The 18740-nt window shown below is 46.8% G+C and overlaps 1 protein-coding gene and 1 non-coding gene across 2 annotated transcripts; one reads left to right on the top strand and one right to left on the bottom strand.

Annotated features, from left to right (window-relative positions):
* The first annotated feature begins 420 nt into the window (after nt 1-420).
* LOC137335910 (zona pellucida sperm-binding protein 4-like) lies at nt 421-11851 on the top strand. Its single transcript, XM_068001427.1, has 11 exons — nt 421-519; nt 1963-2146; nt 8530-8703; nt 9277-9455; nt 9525-9622; nt 9698-9831; nt 9911-10100; nt 10337-10484; nt 10636-10708; nt 11479-11592; nt 11666-11851. Exons 1-11 carry the CDS (start codon nt 421-423, stop codon nt 11812-11814), a joined length of 1542 nt encoding a protein of 513 aa, XP_067857528.1. The 3' UTR covers nt 11815-11851.
* Nucleotides 1254-1324, bottom strand: trnag-ccc (transfer RNA glycine (anticodon CCC)). Its single transcript has one exon. It is a non-coding gene; the product is annotated as a tRNA-Gly (tRNA).
* Nucleotides 11852-18740: the final 6889 nt, after the last annotated feature.

Genomic DNA, 18740 nt, shown 5'->3' with positions numbered 1-18740 from the left:
TTCGGGGATTTTATTGATTAATGATACGAACGGTCCCGGGTTCGAATCCATTACGACCCTGACAACCACAAGGCTTTTTGTGAAAAGTCACCAATTGGCTTCTGACACCTTTTCAGTTTTGCTGTTGGTCGAATTGAATTATATCTAGAGCAATTTTAACATCCAGAGGAGAGAGTGCGGAACTTTCCAAGGCGAAACACATGTGAAGTAAATAAATGTCTCAAGCTAATGAGGAGATTGAAGCTCAATGTGAATTTACCTTCAGGCGGCCTCATTGATATTAGATGACAGGAAAAAAAACCACATATCCAAGTTAGCTGATAACACCAAGATCTGCAGCATTGTAAGCAGTGCAGATGGAAGAACAATATTAGAGAGAGAGACATTAATATAATAAATGAAAGGGCAAAACTGTGACAAATGGATTTCAATTCAGTCCAGTGTGAGGTCATCCACTTTGGACCTAAAGATAATATTTCAGAATACTTTGTAAATGATGAAATGCTGGAAACTGTGGAGGTCCAAATGGATTTAGGGGTCCAGCTGCATAGATGATTAGAATGCAATGGACAGGTGCAGAAAATAATCAAAAAGGTTAATGTAATGCTGGCCTTTCTATTTAGAGGAATAGAATACCAGAGAATAGACATTATGCTACAGCTATTCAAAGCTCTCGTTAGTCCACACCTGGAGTACTGTGTTCAGTTCTGGGCACCGCACCTGAGGGAGGATATATTGGCTGTGCAGGGAGTGCAGTGGAGATTTGCTAGAATGATACCTGGACTCCAAGCGTTACATTCCGACGAGAGATTACACAAATTAGGGTTGTTTACCCTGGAATTTGGTAGGTTAAGGGCTGATTTTATCGAAGTTTTCAAGATATTAAGGGGAATTGTTGGGGTAGATAGAGATAAACTATTTCTGCTGGTTGGGTGCCTGGGACGAGGGGACATAGCATAAATATTAGTGTCATCAATTTCAGGAGTGAAGTTGGGAAACACTTCCACAAGCAAAGGGAGGTAGAATTTTGGAACTCTCTTTCGCAAACGGCAGTTGATGCTAGCTTAATTGTTAATTTTAAACCTGAGATTGATAGGTTTTTGTGAAACAAATGAATTAAGGTATATGATGCTCAGGCGGTTGTGTGGAGGTCGGTCACAGAACAGCCATAATCTCATTGAATTGCGGAACAGTCTCGAGGGGCAAAATGGCGGAATCCAGTTCCCAAGTTGCTCATTGGTGCAAAATGATTCTGCATTGGCCGGGAATCGAACCCGAGTCCCTCGCGTGGGAGGCGAGAATTCTACCACTGAACCACCAATGCTGGCACATTGTCGTTTTGCAAATGTCCATTTAGGTCTCTTCACTCTCATAGTGAATGAAAGCAGCAATTTGAGTAAAGTTGACTTCCGGTCGAGTGTTTTTTGTGACGATACCGAGACAGACGACAATGTCGGTTCAGCGCAGTTCATTCTGCAAAGTGTTACTTGATATTACAAGTCGTACATTCAAAACGAATTTATAAAGAGAGACTAATATTGTTGATATGAAATAATTGGTGTGGAATCTAATATTGCTCTACATCGTACATAGTACAAGAAAGCGAGATTGGATGGAGACAGCGTTCTGAAAGGATGGCGGATCGGGTATATGGGAGCGGAATTTTACCCTGGCTGAACGTCTCCGTTGACCTTGGGTCTGATTCTCGCTCAAACCGGATGAGCCCCGTTGTGTCCCCATTTTTAATCAAAAATCACCAATCGGTTTCTCACATCTTTTCAGCGGAGCAGAAGGCAGGTTTGACTTATCTCCAGCAGAGCATGTTTGAGCACCAGAGGACAGAATGCAAAGGGTTTGTCCACGTAACACACGTAGACGAAATGAAGATAATCTTTCAAGAAGTTTTACAGATTCAAGCCGGCACGTGAATTGATCCCAATTCAGGCGATCTCATGTGTGCAGAATGAAAAGGTAAAGAATGCTGCATTGGCCTGGAACCAAACCCCTGGTTTCCCACCGGCAGACGAGGGTTCCACCACTGAACCGCTAATGTACACACAGCTGCAGGTTTCACGTGTAGCGTTGGATGTATGTCTTGAATATGCAGTCTGCAAAGCTCCTGTGCAGCCTGTTTCACAGCCGCGCGGTACCTGTGGGTTAACTGAGCGAATGAGGCAAGGCATGGACTTCAAAATTCACTGGGCGTTCGAAACCAACTCACACTCATAGTGCGAAATGCTCAAATAAATAACAGCTGTAATGACCAGGCAGTGCTTCTCTCAGAGATAAAGAGATAATCCAGCCAAATGTTTGCCTATAAGATTTCACGATATGGGGTTGAATTTAAGCTGCACCTTAAATTCAGCTTAATCACCGAATGTGGAGATTTATACTATTATTTTCTTCGCGTGCTTCTCTATCTCTGTCTGCATTTCTTCTCTCTCTCTGTGTTTTCCCCTGATGGACTTATCAGGCTTCCTTGAACGGCCAGGTCTGGATGGAATATGGCTGTCGGATCTTCAGTCAAATGTTGTATTTCGACGGGATGATCTTTGCGATTTTCCGTCTCCGTTTTCGGAAAATATAAACCCAGATGGGATTTCCCCTCCTCACGTCCCGTCACCTGCGGGTAATGGGAATGAACCTGATCTATCACTCGGTCTTAATATCTGTATTCTCATTGCTCAAGAATAAGATAACGGGGTTACAGCTATTCTCAGATCACATTTTAGAAATTAATACACAACAGATTTATTCGAAAACTAGACGCACGCGGGGTTAAACGACCAGTGGTAATGCTGGCACGTAATTGGCTAAGGGATAGGATGCAGAGAGTAGTGGTGAACGGATGTTTTTCTGACTGGAGCGAAACATGCAGTGGGATCCCACAGGGGTCGGTACTCGGACTATTGCTTTTCTTGTTATATATAAATGACTTGGATGTGGGAATAGGGAGTACAGTTTCGAAGTTTGCGGATATTACAAAACTTGACAAAATAGTAAGTCGTGAGGAAGATAGTAGCAGACTTCAGGGGGACATGGACAGAATGGTGAAATGGGCAGTCCCGTGACAGATTTAATGCAGATCAGTGTGAAGTGATGCACTTTTGGAAGAAGAACATGGAGAGGCAGTATAATCTAAATGGAACAATTTATAGGGGGTGGGGGCGGGGTTGTGCAAGAGCAGAGGAACCTGTGGGTGCATATTCAAAAAACACGGCAAGTTGATAAGGCGGATTAGAAAGCATAAGGGATACTTTGCTTTGTAAATAGGGGCAGTGAATACAAAAAAAAAGAAGTCATATTAATCCTTACAAATCAGTGTTTATGCCTCAGCTGGAGTATATTGTACGCTTCTGGGCACCACACTTTTGGATGAAAAGGCATTGAAGGGGATTCAAAGCAGGTTGATCTGGATGATACCAGGGATGAGGGAATTCAGTTATGTGGAGAGATTGGAGAAGCTGGGATTATTCTCCTTACAGCAGAGATGGTTAAGTGGAGACCTAATAGAGATATTTAAAATAATGAGGGGTTTTGAAAGTACAAGTAGGGAGAAACTGTTTCCTCTGGCAAGTAGGTCGGTTACCAGAGGTCATAGATTTAAAATAATTGGAAAAGAAGGAGACCGGAATTGAGGAGAATTTTTTCACACAGAGGGTTTGTTAAGATCAGGAACGCACTTCCTGAAAGGGTGGTGGAAGCAGATTCCATAGAATCATTCCAGAGGGAATTGGACATGTGCTTGAAGAGGACTAATTTGCAGGGAAAAATGTGAGGTGTGGGTCTAATTTGACAGGTCTTGGAAAGATCCAGCACAGGTACCACGGCGCAATGGGCTCCTTCTGTGCTGTAAGTTTCTATGATTCTATGATTACCTTCTGAATCATTACAATTGATGCTATTCAGTGTTGAGGAACCACGAAAATTACAACCATGATATTCGTCTTCTTCATTCCCTTATGAATATCGCAGATTATAATGTCCAGGCGGGGGTGGGACTGAATGGGGGCTAGAGTGCGGAGATTGGAATCGAAGCCCAGCAGAATGAACTTGGTCTCATCAGTTTTTGTTATTTAAGATGGGAACTAAACGACTAGCGAGCCTGGGTAGCTCGTTCGTTAAAGCATCAAACTTTTAAAGCGGGTAGTGATATCAGGGTCCAGTGTTCAAGCTATAAATTTTGAAACAGCTGGTAAATTCTGCCTTTGTTGCGGAGCAACAGCTCCGGGACAGACGATGCCTGCGATGTGTTGTCAAAGCTTCGGTGGTGTCTTGTTTCCCAGGGATGGGCACTAATGCGTTGTCTGTAGCAGGAATTGCAGCTTCCCGCCAGCAACGTGTGATTGGAGAGAGCGGGGCCGAAAGAGGGGCTTAATGTTGTTTCCGTCGTGGCCTCAATCAATCGGCATGTGTGACTTGGAGGGGAACGTGCAGGTGGTGTTGTTCCCATGCGCCTGCTGTTCTTGTCCTTCTAGCTGGTAGAGGTCGCGGGTTTGGGTGGTGCTTTCGAAGAAGCATTGGCGAATTGCATTGCTACAGTGCATCTTGTAGATGGTACATACTGCAGCCACGGTGCGCTGGAGGGAGTGAATGCTAAAGATGGTGGATGGGGTGCCAATTAATCGGGCTGCTTTGTCCTGGATGGTGCCTAGCTTCTTGATTGTTGTTGAAGATGCATTCGTCCAGGCATGTGGAGGGTATTCCATCACACTCCTGACTTGTGCCTTGTAGATGGTAGAAAGATTTTGGAGAGTCATGAGCTGAGTCACTCGCCGTAGAATGACCAGCCTCTGACCTGCTATTGTAGCCACAGTATTTAAGTTTTTTAATATATATTCGTTCATGGGATGTGGGCGTCGCTGGCGAGGCCAGCATTTATTGCCCATCCCTAATCACCCTTGAGTGGTGGTGGTGAGCCGCTTTCTTGAACCGCTGCAGTCCGTGTGGTGAAGGTTCTCCCACAGTGCTGTTAGGTAGGGAGTTCCAGTATTTTCACCCAGCAGTGATGAAGGAACGGCGATATATTTCGAAGTCGGGATAGTGTGTGACTTGGAGGGGAACGTGCAGTTGGTATTGTTCCCATGTGCCTGCTGCCATTGTCATTCTTGGTGGAAAGGTCGTAGGTTTGGGAGGTGCTGTCGAAGAAGCCTTGGCGAATTGCTGCAGTGCATCCCAAAGATTGTACACACTGCAGCCACTGTGGGTCGGTGGTGAAGGGAGTGAATGTTTAGGGTGGTGGATGGGTGCCAATCAAGCGGGCGGCTTTGTCCTGGGTGGGGTCGAGCTTCTTGAGTGTTGTTGGAGCTCCACTCATGCAGGCCAGTGGACAGTATTCCATCACACTCCTGACTTGTGCCTTGTATATGGGGAAAGGCTTTGGGAGGCAGGAGGTGAGTCGCTCGCCGCAGAATACTCAGCCTCTGACCTGCTCTTGTAGCCGCACTATTTATATGGATGGTCCAGTTAAGTTTCTGATCAATGGTGAACCCAGGATGTTGATGATGGGGGATTCGCGATGGTAATGCCGTTTAATGTCAAGGGGAGGTGGTTCGATTCTCGCTTGTTGGAGATGGTCATTGTTTGGCGCCAATGTTACATGGCACTTATCAGCCTAAGCCTGGATGTTGTCCAGGTCTTGCTGAATGCGGGCTCGGACTGCTTCATTATTTGAGGGATTGCGAATGGAACTGAACACTGTGCAATCATCAGCGAACGTCACCATTTCTGACCTTATGATGGAGGGAACGTCATTGATGAAGCAGCTGAAGGTGGTTGGACCGAGTGCACTGCCCTGAAGAACTCCTGCAACAATGCCTTGGGGCTGAGATGATTGGCCTTCAACAACCACTACCATCTTCCTTTGTGCTAGGTATAAATCCAGCCACTCGAGTGTTTTCCCCTGATTCCCATTGACTTCAATTTTACTAGGGTTCCTTGGTGCCACACTCGGTCAAATGCTGCCTTGATATCAAGGGTCTGTAACTCTCACCTCACCTCTGGAATTCAGCTCTTTTGTCCATGTTTGGACCAAGGCTGTAATGAGTTCTGGAGCTGAGTGGTCCTGGCGGAACCCAAACGAGCATCGGTGAGCAGTTTATTGGTGAGTAAGTGCCGCTTGATAGCATTGTCGACGACACCTTCCAACACTTTGCTGATGATCGAGAGTAGACTAATGGGGCGGTAATTGGCCGGATTGGATTTGTCCTGCTTTTTTGGACAGGACATACCTGGGCAATTTTCCACATTGTCGGGTAGATGCCAGTCTTGTAGCTGTACTGGAACAGCTTGGCGAGAGGGGCGGCTAGTTATGGAGCACAAGACTTCAGCACGACAGCCGGGATGTTGTCCGGGCCCATCGCCTTTGCTGTATCCAGTGCACTCCAGCCGTTCCTTGATATCACGTGGAGTGAATCGAGTTGGCTGAAGATTGGCTTCTGTGATTTTGGGGATATCGCAAGGAGGCCCAGATGGATCATCCACACGGCACTTCTGGCCGAAGATGGTTGCAACCGCTTCAGCCTTGTCTTTTGCACTCACGTGCTGGGTTCTGCCATCATTGAGGATCGGGAGGTTTACAGGGCCTCCTCCTCCCATGACTTGTTTAATTATCCACCACCATTCACGACTGGATGTGGCAGGATTGCAGAGCTTTGATCTGATCCGTTGGTTGTGGAATCGCTTAGCTCTGTCTATAGCATGTTGCTTCCGCTGTTTAGCATGCATGTAGTCCTGAGTTGTAGCTTCACCAGGTTGACACCTCATTAATTTGGACGCCTGGTGTTGCTCCTGGCATGCTCTTCTACACTCCTCATTGAACCAGGGTTGATCCACTGGCTTGTTTGTAATGGTTGAGTGAGGGATATGCTGATCCATGAGATTACAGATTGTGCTGCTGCTGATAGCCCACAGCAACTCATGGATGCCCAGTTTTGAGCTGCTCGATCTGTTCTGCATCTATCCCATTTAGCACAATGGTAGTGTCACACAACACGTTGGATGGTATCCTCAGTGCGAAGACGAGACTTCGTCTCCATGAGGACTGTGCAGTGGTGTCATGGAACAGATGCATTTGCGACAGGTAGATTGGTGAGGACGTGGTCAAGTAAGTTTATCCCTCGTGTTGGTTCGCTCAACACCTAATGCAGGCCCAGTCTCGCAGCAAAATTCTTCAGGACTCGACCAGCTCGGTCAGCAGTGGACATTGAAGTCTCCCACCCATAGTACATTCTGTGCCCTTGCTACCCTCAGTGCTTCCTCCAAGTGGTGCTCAACATGGAGGAAGACTGATATCATCAGCTGAGGGAGGACGGTAGCTGGTAATCAGCAGGAGGTTTCCTTGCCCATGTTTGACCTTATGCCATGAGTTTTCATGGGGTCCAGATTCAATGTTGATGACCACCCAGGGCCACTCCCTCCTGACTGTATATCACTGTACTGCCACCTCTGGTGGGTCTGTCCTGCCGTTGGGTCAGGACATCCCCAGGGATGGTGATGGAAGATTCTGGGACGTTGGCTGAAAAGCATGATTCTGTGAGCATGGCTATGTCAGGCTGTTGCTTGACTCGTCTGTGGGACAGCTCCCCCAATTTTGGCACCAGTCTCCAGATGTTCGTGAGGAGGACTTTGCGGGGTCAACTGGGCTTGTTTTGACCTTTGTCGTGTCCCGTGCGGAGTGGTCCGTCCGGTTTTATTCTTATTATGACTTTTTTTTAAGCGAGTTTTATGCAGCTGAGTTGCTTGCTCGGCCATTTCAGAGGGCAATTAAGAATCAATCACATTGCTGTGGGTCTGGAGTCACATTTCGGCCAGACCGGGTAAGGACGGCAGGTTTCCTTCTTTGAAGGATATTCGTGAACCAGATGTGTTTTCACGACAATCCGGTAGTTTCATAGCAACCCATTACTGATACCAGTATTTTAATTCCAGATTTTATTTAATTAATTGAAATTAAATTCCTCAGCTGCCGTGGCGGGATTTGAACTTATGACTTGGAGATTATTCAGCCAGGCCTGCTAGATTACGATTTCAGTGACAGAACCACTCTGCGCCCGTACCGTATCTGGACAATAACATATTGATTTCACTCTGTTTATTAATTAGTATTAAAAAACCCGCATTCCCACCGGTCACACGGAGATGGGGCCTATTTTTAATAAACTATTATCGGTGACGTTCGGTCTAAAAAATAAAGGTGACTAAGAAAGCAAGAAAAAAACAAATAATGCGATTTGGTTCCAGTTTGGTTGTGATGAAGAAATAAAGTTGTCGTTGGACCCAGTCTCACCTTTATTCTGCCACTAAAAACAGACCCATCCGTGTGAGCCGTGCGAATGCGGGTTGATGTTCGGGAGCTCGTGGGCCACGGACTCTGCCTCAGGCTGATTGGGACATTCCGTTACTGCGGGTTAAACAGCGCTGCTATAAAAAGGGGAGTCGGTTTTCCATTATCACTTACTTCGGAGAGTTCGTTTGTTATAATGGAGGGGTTGGGGATTCTTGTTTTGTTATTTGTTGTAATCTGTTCAGCTCAGCCGCCCTCTCTTCTTTTCCCCGCCGATAAATGTTGGTTGTCTCCTAAAAACCGCAAAGACTGCGGATTTCCGGGCATTAAAGCGAGTGAGTGTGTGCAGAGAGGCTGCTGCTTCGATGCGGGGAATCGGGATGCGCCGCCGTGTTTCTATTCACTGGACAATTTGCCAGGTGGGTGTATTCTTGGTCCGTCTATATTCTGGGCCAGGACTTTCCAGGGTCATCTGCAATCCAGCTGCACGCGGTTTCCCAGGACAGTTTCATCTCCTTGTCCAACGACGCCAGTTCGAAATTCAAACGTTTCCAGTTCGGAGAGTGGAACCGGTGGTGGGATTGGGAGCTTCCAATCCCGCAGAGTAGATTTGATGGTGGGATTGGGGGTGCTGTTAATCAGATACAGAAAGGGCAATAGTTAATCGCCCTTTGACCCAGTATCTGGAGTTCGAATCATTCTACTGTTGCTCGATGACTTGGGAGTCACACTGAGGAAGGGCAGAGTGAACGAGCTCCGGCCCCTGCTGCCACTGACCACTTGGATTTGATATTTGATTTATATCGGAGATGCGGGCAATTTAAATCCAAGCAGCGCGGTGTTGAGCGGTAGTTGGTCCACTTGTTTCCATTAGACAGATAATGGTGTGGGATAGAAATTTAAACATGGATGGGGTTTGTCCCCCTCCCGGTAACGGTTCCCTTGACCCTCCCCGTGGGACAACTAACCGCCTTTCATTGACTCTCTTGCAGTCTGTACCAAGGATGGGCGGGTCCTAATCGCGATCTCCAAGGATTTGACGCTGCCTCCTGTAAACCTGACAACGGTCCATCTGAAGGATGCAGACGGAGCTGAGTGCCGTCCAACCATGGCCTCTGCAGACACTGTGCTCTTTCAGTTCGCAGTCACTGAATGTGGTGCTACTCAGCGGGTAGGTATTGCGGGCTGGGAGCCCCAACAATGGCTCAGTTCGGGACTGATGGTCTTCTGTCTCTTGTAGCTGGACGGGGTGAACATCCTGTATGAAACGGATGTGTTGGGTGAGTTTGAGATCTTGGATGGCGCTTTGGGATCAGTGACCCGGGACAGCCCTTTCAGGTGAGCATTGGAGCACATTCAGCGGGTAGAGACAGTGAGGAGCTGAATTCTCCAGCCGTGTCCGTTCTGTTGCAGGCTCCATGTCCAGTGCAGTTACAAGGGAAGCCAGGAGTCTGATCTGCAGGTGAAGCCCAGAGTTTACACCCTTTCTCCACCACTGCCTGCCACTGAGGCCGGGATCCTGCTTCTGGAGCTGAGAATAGCAAGAGGTAACGAGTGCTCGCTGATGGCTAGTGTCCAACTTCAGGCTCTCCAAATAGTGCCCGCCCTTCATCTTTCTCTCTTCAGATGGTGGCTACCGGAGCTGGTACGTGGCCAGTGACTACCCGATCCTGAGTGTGCTCCGGGACCCCGTGTTTGTGGAGGTTCGTGTTCTGAATCGGAACGATCCGTCCCTTGTGCTGCTTCTCAATGACTGCTGGGCGACCCCCACCCCCGAGCCGTATTCGGGGCTCCGATGGGACCTCCTGGTGGAGAGGTAAGGGAGCGAGTGAGGGGGCTTGAGGCAGTGTGGGGATTGGGGAGGGGGCGACATGGGCGGGGATTAATACAGAAATCGTGACTTCAGTCCGGGTTAGTGATTGGGGCAATATTCCTTCGAAGGTGACATTTTGGTCCATTCTCCGGAATAATTGGGTTGATGTAAACCTATAACCGTGTGGCCATCTATTGGAGGTCTCCTCTCCCCGTGACGCCCCTCTGTCTCTGTTCCAGGTGCCCCTTTGCTGGTGATAACTACAAAACCCGCCTCCTACCAGTAAACGCTGCTTCCCATTTGCTGTTCCCAACTCACCATAATCGTTTTGTAGTCAGCACGTTCGCTTTCTGGGACCGAGTTTCGGGCCGGGCTCTGACCGGAGAGGTGAGTTTCCTTCAGTGCTTCTTTCCCCGTCACTTTGTATCACTTGTTCCCTGGCTCTTAAGTGAGCAGGCCTCTGTTGGTCGGTTGACTGTAGAAGCATTAATCTGACTGTAACCTGTGGGATTGACCATACCGCACTGTCCCTTTGCAGGTTTATTTCCACTGTAGTGCTGAGGTTTGCTACCCTTCCACCCGAGAGAACTGCACGGCTCCCTGCAGACCCAGTAAGTACCTGTGATCTGACTAGAAACTAACCCCTCATGGGGAGGGGTGGGTGTGGGACATCTGGACATGGGGCTCCCTCAGCAAGTGGCCGAGCACTGGGCACAGGGTGAGTGTCCCGAATCTGGCGGATCTGGGAACTTGTCCAGTTGCAGGTTTCCGTTAGACCAGCAATCTAGGTCAGCGGGTCTGAGCACATCTTGCACCAGGTCAGTAATTGTGAAGGATGCTCTAATCCTTGAGCTGGGATGAATGAACTATTTTTGGTTCCTTGCTACTTGCCCGGATGCTGAGCTGTCCTAATTGCCGATCACTGAGGAGCAGAATCCCCATTGTTGGCACGGGGGTGTTCCACATCCGGTTCGGAAGAGTCCACCCTTGGCCTTGGAGAACATTTAACCGGCATCTAATTGTCCTCTTTGACACCGGGCCTTCAGGGTGGAACCGAACGGATGTCCCGGGGCCCGACACCTGGCCAATTGTCAAAGACTCATGAAACTGCGTGTCAAAGTAATGCATCAAACAGTGTCTCTTCACCAGGAGACCAGACTGGCCATTGTGGCGGCAGCAATTGCAAACTCTGCTCAGATGCCGCGTCCTTCTGAGAATCGGTTTGGTGAGAACCAGATGCAATTATAGCCCGAACTCTCAACTCTGTCCGGTACCCAGGGCCTTGATGTTTTTTGCATGAGGCCATATGATTCAGAATTTGCAGAGAGCTGAAAATTTCATCATTCACCATAAACTGTCTCTTGTTCTCCTTGTCCCCCAGAAAGGCGAAGAAGCGCCGATGACCGGTCTGGGGTCTTGGTGACCGCTAATGGACCCATCCTTTTCCTGGAAGGAGAAGCGAGATTGGCTGCTCGAATCCACCAGGACGAGAAAGGTAAGCAGTAAGCTCCACTTGTATCTAGTGATTGAGTGTCTGATGCCCATCTAACCCTGGATTCTCCCCACAGATGCTGCTGTTGATTCACCCTCCCGTGTTCCTGGATTGGCGATTGGGGTAGCGCTGCTCTCCGTGGCCCTGTTGGTCGGGACTGTTGCTATGTGGAAAATGGAGCCTGGCCGCAAGGTTGGCTCCGAGTGCAGCTCTATGGAACTGTAGATGTGTCTGTTGGATAATAAACTCCTGTTATAGATGATTGCAGGTCTCGTGTTACCTTCCAAATGCTCGCTGGATTTTACTCTTTGCAGTGAGTTAATTTGGTGCCTGGTTTGAGAATTGTTTGTGCAGCATCCGACGGCTGCAGCCAACAATTACCATAGCCCCCACCCCCACCATTCGGATTGAGATCCGGGGCAAAGTTGTGGTGGGTTTGTAGTAAAATGGTGTCGGGCAGGAATGACTGGTTCATTTGCCTCTAAGTCTGATCCTGTGGGTTGGTCCTGGGCCCATGACTCTGGCATTACCTATTCACTGAGGGCATCGATTGACCAGTTTGCCAAGCCTGGAGTGTTGGGCTCTCCTCGCATGCCTGCTGGCTGCTGGTCTCTCCGGCTTTTAGAACAGGAGAATGGACCAGATGAATATGTGGCTGCAGGGATGGTGTGGGAGGGATTTAAGTTCCTGAGACATTGGGACCGGTTCTGCGGAAGGTGGGACCTGTACAAGTGGGATGGGCTACGCCGGAGCAGGACCAGGACCGATGTCCTCGTGAAGGTGTTTGCTAGTGCTGTTGGGGATGGGAATTTGAGCAGGGAGGCGGAGGAGGTTGAAACAAGACAGAACGGGAAGAAGCAATAGTGGAAGGCAGAGAAAACAAGGGCGAAAAACAAATAGGCTCATAGTGCAAAATAATTCTAAGATGGCTGGCAATCTTCAAAACCAGTCGAAAGGCGTTGTCTTAATGTGCAGAGCATTCGCAATAAGGTAGATGTATTAAATGCAGATCGATATTAACGGGTATAATATAGTTGCGATTCTGGAGACATAGTTGCAGGGTGACCAAGAATGGGTACTGAACATCCACGGGTATTCAATATTTAGGAACGACAGGCAAAAAGGGGAAATGAGGTGGGGTAGCGTTGCGAGTAAAGGAGGAAATCAATGCAATAGTAAGGAAGGATATTTCCTACGAAAATCAGGATGTGGAATCTCTATGGGTGGAGCTAATACACCAAGGGGCAGAAAGCGTCGGTGGGGGTTGTCAATTGCCCCCTCCCCCCCCCCCCAAACTGAAGTGGAGATGTAGGGGAGGGCATTGAACAGAAAATTAGGGACGCATGCAAGAAGGGTACAACTATAATCATGGGTGACTTTAATTTACACATCGATTGGTCAAACTAAATTAGCAATAATACTGTGGGGGAGGAATTCCTGGAGTGTGTACGTGATGGATTTCGAGACCAATATGTTGAGGAACCAACCAGAGAACAGACTAGAATGGGTATTTTGCACTGAGAAAGGATTAATTAACAATCTTGTTGTGCGGGGTCCCCGAAGGAAGAGCAATCATAACTTGATAGAATTCCTCATTAAGATGGAGAGTGAAGTAGTTGAATCCGAAACTAGGTTCCTGAATCTGAATAAATGAAATTACGAAAGTATGAGGTGTGAGTTGGCCAGGATAGATTGGGGAACTTTACTAAAAGGGATGATGGTCTGGAGGCAATGGCTAATATTTAAAGAACGTGTGCACGAATTACAACAATTATTCATTCCTGTCTGGCGCAAAAATAAAACAGGAAAGATGGCTCAACCGTGGCTTGCAAAATAAATTAGGGATAGTATTAGATCCGAAGAGGAGACATATAAAATTGCCAGAAAAAGCCGCAAGCCTGAGGATTGGGAGCAGTTTAGAATTCAGCAAAGGAGGACAAAGAGATTGATTAAGAGGGGAAAGATAGAGCAAACTAGCAGGGAACATAAAAACTGACTGTAAAAGCTTCTATAAAAATATGTCAAGAGAAAAAGATTAGTGAAGACAAATGTAGGTTCCTTACAGTCAGAAATGGGAAGTTATAATTGGGAACAAAGAAATGGCAGAACAATTAAACACATACTTTTTGTTCTGTCTTCACAAAGTAGGATACAAATAACCTTCCAGAAATGTTGGGGAACCAAGGGCCTAGTGAGGGACAAACTGAAAGAAACAAGTATTAGTTTAAAAAAAATAGTGCTCGGCAAATAAATGGGGCGAAAGGTTGAAAAATCCCCAGGGCCTGCTAATCTCCAACCCAGAGTACAAAACGAAGTGGCCCTGGAAATAGTGGATGCATTCGTGATCATCTACCAAAATTCTATAGACTCCTGAACGGTTCCTACAGATTGGAAGGTGGCAAATGTAACTCCACCATTTAAAAAAGGAGGGAGAGAAAAAACAGCGAATTACGACCAGTTAGCCTAACATCAGTCGTGGGGAAAATGCTCGTCTATTTTAAAAGATGTTAATGCAGAACGCTTGGAAGGCATCAATGGGATTAGACAAAGTCAGCATAGATTTGTGAAAGGGAAATCATGCTTAACAAATCTACTGGAGTTTTTTGAGGATGTAACTAGTAGAATAGATAGGGGAGAACCAGTAGATGTGGTGTACTTGGATTTTCAGAAGGCTTTTGATAAGGTCCCACACAAGATGTCGCGTGCAAAATTTAAGCACATGGGATTGGGTGGAATAGACTGGCATGGATTGAGAATTGGTTGACAGACAGGAAACAGAGTAGGAATGAACGGGTCTTTTTCCGGGTGGCAGGCAGTGACCAGTGCGGTACCGCAGGGATCATTGCTTGTGCCCCAGCTATTCACAATATATATCAGTCTGGTAAACCTTCGTTGCACTCCCTCCATGGCAAGGACATCCTTCCTCACATAAGGAGACCAAAACTGCACACAATACTCCAGATATTGGTGTGGCCTCACCAAGGCCCTGTATCAATGCAGTAAGACGACCCTGTTCCTGTACTCAAATCCTCTTGCAATGAAGGCCAACATACCATTCACCTTCCTAACTGCTTGCTGCACCTGAATGCTCGCTTTCAGCGACTGGTGTCCAAGGACACCCAGGTCTCGTTGCACTTCCCAATCTATCACCATTCAGATAACAATCTCTCTTTATTTTTACAACCAAAGTGGATAACATCACATTTATCCACGTTATACTGCATCTGCCATGTTCTTGCCCACTCACCCAACTTGTCGAAATCACATTGGACAATATATGATATGGATGAGGGAACGGAATGTAACATTTCCAAGTTTGAAGACGACACAAAGCTGGGGTGAAATGTGAGCTGTGAGGAGGATGCAAAGAGGGTCCAATGTGTCGTTGTGGACAATGCAAGGACAAATCAAGTATGAAAATACTCAACTGGGAAGAGCGAATTTCAGCGAGTTGAAAAGGGATCGGGTCCAGGTGGATTGGAATCAAAGATTGACAGGTAAAACAGTAAATGAGCAATGGGAGGCTTTGAGTGAGGAGATAGTTCGGGTACAGACTGGACACATTCTTACTCGGGGAAAGTTAGGGCATGCAAAACTAGAGCTCCCTGGATGACAACAGAGTATTTGAGACAGCATTTTGTACATTCTCAATACCAATGTCCGGACAGGTGTGCACGCGGTTATCAACCACAACCTCGTCACCTGCACGCTGACAAATAAAAAGCGGCCACATTCTGCTTCAGTGAGATGAAATCCGAGAGCGGTTTCAAGGTCAATTGCAATTGCAAGTAGAATGCATTCAGAGAACGTGAGATCATTGAGATACCTCCAAACACCCTGCCAGTTTGAACAGCAGCTCAACATCAAAAGTCTGGGGGGAAAAAAAATGAGGGCTCGTCCGGGATTTGAAACCGGGATCTCTCACATATTTCAAGTAACAAACCCGAAGCGAGAATCATAGCCCAAGACCAACGAGCCCGCTGAAAAAAAAAACAACAAGCATTAATTTCTGACTATCAGCGGCCACTTTCCCCAAATCTCCCTTAAAGTACCGGAAATAAAAATGTTTCCGTACATTAGTGAAGAATCATAAAGCCAATGTCTTCTCTGTTGGGTTTTGTTTAGGTCTCCCGACGCTGATAAAGAGGATTAGGGACAGTTGATGAGTTAATGGTTGTAACGGTGCAGATACTCCGGTGTAACGGTGCAGATACTCCGGTGTAACGGTGCAGATACACCACTGTGAGGGTGCAGATACTCTGCTGCAAAGGTGCAGATGCTCGGATTTAAAGGTGCAGATACTCCGGTGTAATGGTGCAGATATTCCGGTGCAACGGTGCAAATACTCGGATGCAGGGATTTGTTGCCGCGACTGAAATGCGGCTTAGAACTGTTGTTATTATCCAAGGCAGCGCTGCAGGATCCTTTCATGATCTCTCACAAATCAACTGAAACCCATCGGAATGTGAATACAATTTTGCGTTTCCAAAATAAAAGGGGGTGACATTCATTGTGGAAACAGTCTGGTGTCACTCACTGCAGAAATATCCATGTCAGAGTGAAGCGGCTCTCCTGCAACCTTCGGACATTTTCCATCAAGAAGAATTCAGATTTCCGCGAAGCCAATCACAGGTCGAATGGTGGAAGATCGGCCGTGCTCAGCTGGCCATCGAAACCGGGCATTTGTTTTGCAGCCAAAACAAACATCAGAACCAGGAAATGCGATACCGTGAAGATAAAAGTTTCCCTACCGTCCTTGGGTGGGATCGAACCACCAAACCTTTACCGAACGCGCTAACCGATTGCGCCACAGAGACAGAACACGTTTGCTGTTGAACTACTGATTCAACGAACTAAAAATTCAGGTTGCAGCGATCAAAATAAATTCTCTCCACTATCGGTTCACTTTTCCAAAATAAAGTGTGTGAAGTTTGCACGACCGAAAATCAGTGCTCTATTATTCCTGAACATTAAACTCACTTTGCCATTAAACACCTGTGTGTTGAAAGACTCAGTCCCCTCGTGGTCGAGAGGATTGATTTATCGAGCTGTGATTCGCCATTCTCTATTCCAGTAATATTCAGGTTTACTGAAAATGAGATGAGATGAAATGAGCAGGTCCGACGAGCAGGTCTGTGACACGACTCGGTGTTTACAAAGATGTCTCTTGCACTTACAGTGAAGCGGGCGGCAGTTTTCACTCTTAAACCAGTAACCATGATGTTCAGAAAAACTGTGGTCGAGAGATACTCGATTTCAGCGCGGTGACACTGGGTCAGAGTAAAGTTCAGTTCATGCGATTGCCGAGTGTCGAGAAGGTGGATTTGGAACTCCTGTGCGGCTGCGCTGCGAGTTGTCCAGATCTGCTTGGAGCGATATTCACTTCAATTCATCACTGACAGGGACAATTTGATTCTAAGTTTCTTTTTCTCTGCTGCTTGGTGAGATTTCAAAAGTTGTAAACGACACATACCGGCCCCAAACACGTCACTTCCACTCTGACAGATGTAACGCGGTCACACTCTTCACTTCAGTCAGATGAAAGCGGAGAGCGATTTCACGGTCGAATGCAATGGCGAACAAAACTCATTCCAAGAAAGTGCAGGTCATTGAGGTGCCTTTAAATTCCTAACTGTTTGCACTGAACTTCTTCCCAAAGCGGTTAAGATTCAGGTGGAGCGATTTGGGGACTTATTTTCCATCTTTGCAAAAGTTTCAACCGCAGGTCAAAATCAAAGTCGGAATGAGACGCCTTCCTGAAATTTGAGAACCAGGGAAGCAGACTTTAGAGCAAGGTTCTGTTTATTGAGAAAAAGCAGATACAATATTCATCCCGGAACGATCCAGAATCTGATCAGCTCGAAAATAACGGTTACCCCGTGATTTGAACACGCAGCCTTCTGGTGACGCAATAAGTCATGAAGATTGAAGCAGGAAGTTGAAAAGTGGGAATTGATAGATTCAGTGAGTGGGAAAAACTGCGGCAAATATAGTTCAATGGGGGGTGAGCGAGATCATCCAATTTAAATCTAAGAAAGATAAATCAGAATGTTTTCTAAATGGTGAGAAACTAGGAACTGTGGAGGAGCAGAGAGATTTTGGAGTCCAAGTGCAGAAAGCGCTACCAACCAGCGTACAGGTACAGAAATTAATTGAAATGTCTAATGGGCCGTCAGTACGGCCGGTTAACTCAGTTGCTTAGACGATGTTGTAACGCCTTAATCACGGATTCGATTCTTATAATTTACTTTATTTATTTCGGCTTTTTATAACTTTTAAAATCGAAGCTTTACAAAAAATTATATAAAGACAGATTCGAGGGGACAGTTTTTTGAATAGTATCCATTGTCACTTTGCCCCTGGACCGGAGAAACACGTCTTTCTTTTTATTCGGGATTTTTTGGCAACTGACCCTGTGACGCAATGGCGAGTGTGTTGGACTTCTACTTGTTTTGTTTGATAAGCCATTCAAAGGTTGTGGATTCGAATTGCAACGGCGTTGGATTTTAGTTCGGGAGCTGGGAAGTGAAATTTTACAGCAAAACCGCAACAGGATCATTAATGTCCGTCAAGGATGTGAAACTGCCCCCGACACTTCATCTTACACAAGTGGCTCCAGTCCCACCCGAATTCATGATTCTTAAACCACTCTGAGCTGGATTGGCGAAACTCTCTCAAGAAGGAGACTCAACACCTGCTCAGACCGAAAGTCAATCTGCTGGACTTCCGGCTCTGTCAGTCTGCATGTTCCTTCAGACAGGTTTCCAACAGGACACATTCATCCTGCTGCCGTGGCAGCATTGGTGCTTCAGGGGTAGAATTCTTGTTTGCAGTAATTCTATTCCTGTAAAACTAGCTCCAGAAGTGTCGGATGGAAAGTATCCTGGCTGAGCGGTCGGAGGCGCTGGTTGAAAGCTCCAGTTGAATCCCACAGTGTGTAGATGGATCAAAATCATAGTTTGTGTCTACAAAACCGCAGCCTCCCTCCTGTAAACAAGTAATACTCAACATCTCTTCTGATAATTCAACAGCGTAGTCCAGAGGAACCACATGGCAATTCAGATAAGTAGATGCATTTTCGAAAACATCAATTCTAACTTCAACTCCGGTCGAAATGTTCACAAACAAAAGGATCGTTTGATCTCGGTGAG

Source organism: Heptranchias perlo, chromosome 20 (assembly GCF_035084215.1).
Source record: "Heptranchias perlo isolate sHepPer1 chromosome 20, sHepPer1.hap1, whole genome shotgun sequence".
Taxonomy (NCBI): domain Eukaryota; kingdom Metazoa; phylum Chordata; class Chondrichthyes; order Hexanchiformes; family Hexanchidae; genus Heptranchias; species Heptranchias perlo.
This window is presented reverse-complemented; position numbering and strand designations above follow the sequence as displayed.

Bases quoted from the DNA above. Each gene is read 5' to 3' on its own strand.
- LOC137335910 (XM_068001427.1), top strand. From the start codon at position 421: ATGGATTTCAATTCAGTCCAGTGTGAGGTCATCCACTTTGGACCTAAA. The intron at 8,704-9,276 runs GTGGGTGTATTC...ACTCTCTTGCAG, and splicing joins TTCACTGGACAATTTGCCAG to TCTGTACCAAGGATGGGCGG. The intron at 10,101-10,336 runs GTAAGGGAGCGA...TCTCTGTTCCAG, and splicing joins TGGGACCTCCTGGTGGAGAG to GTGCCCCTTTGCTGGTGATA.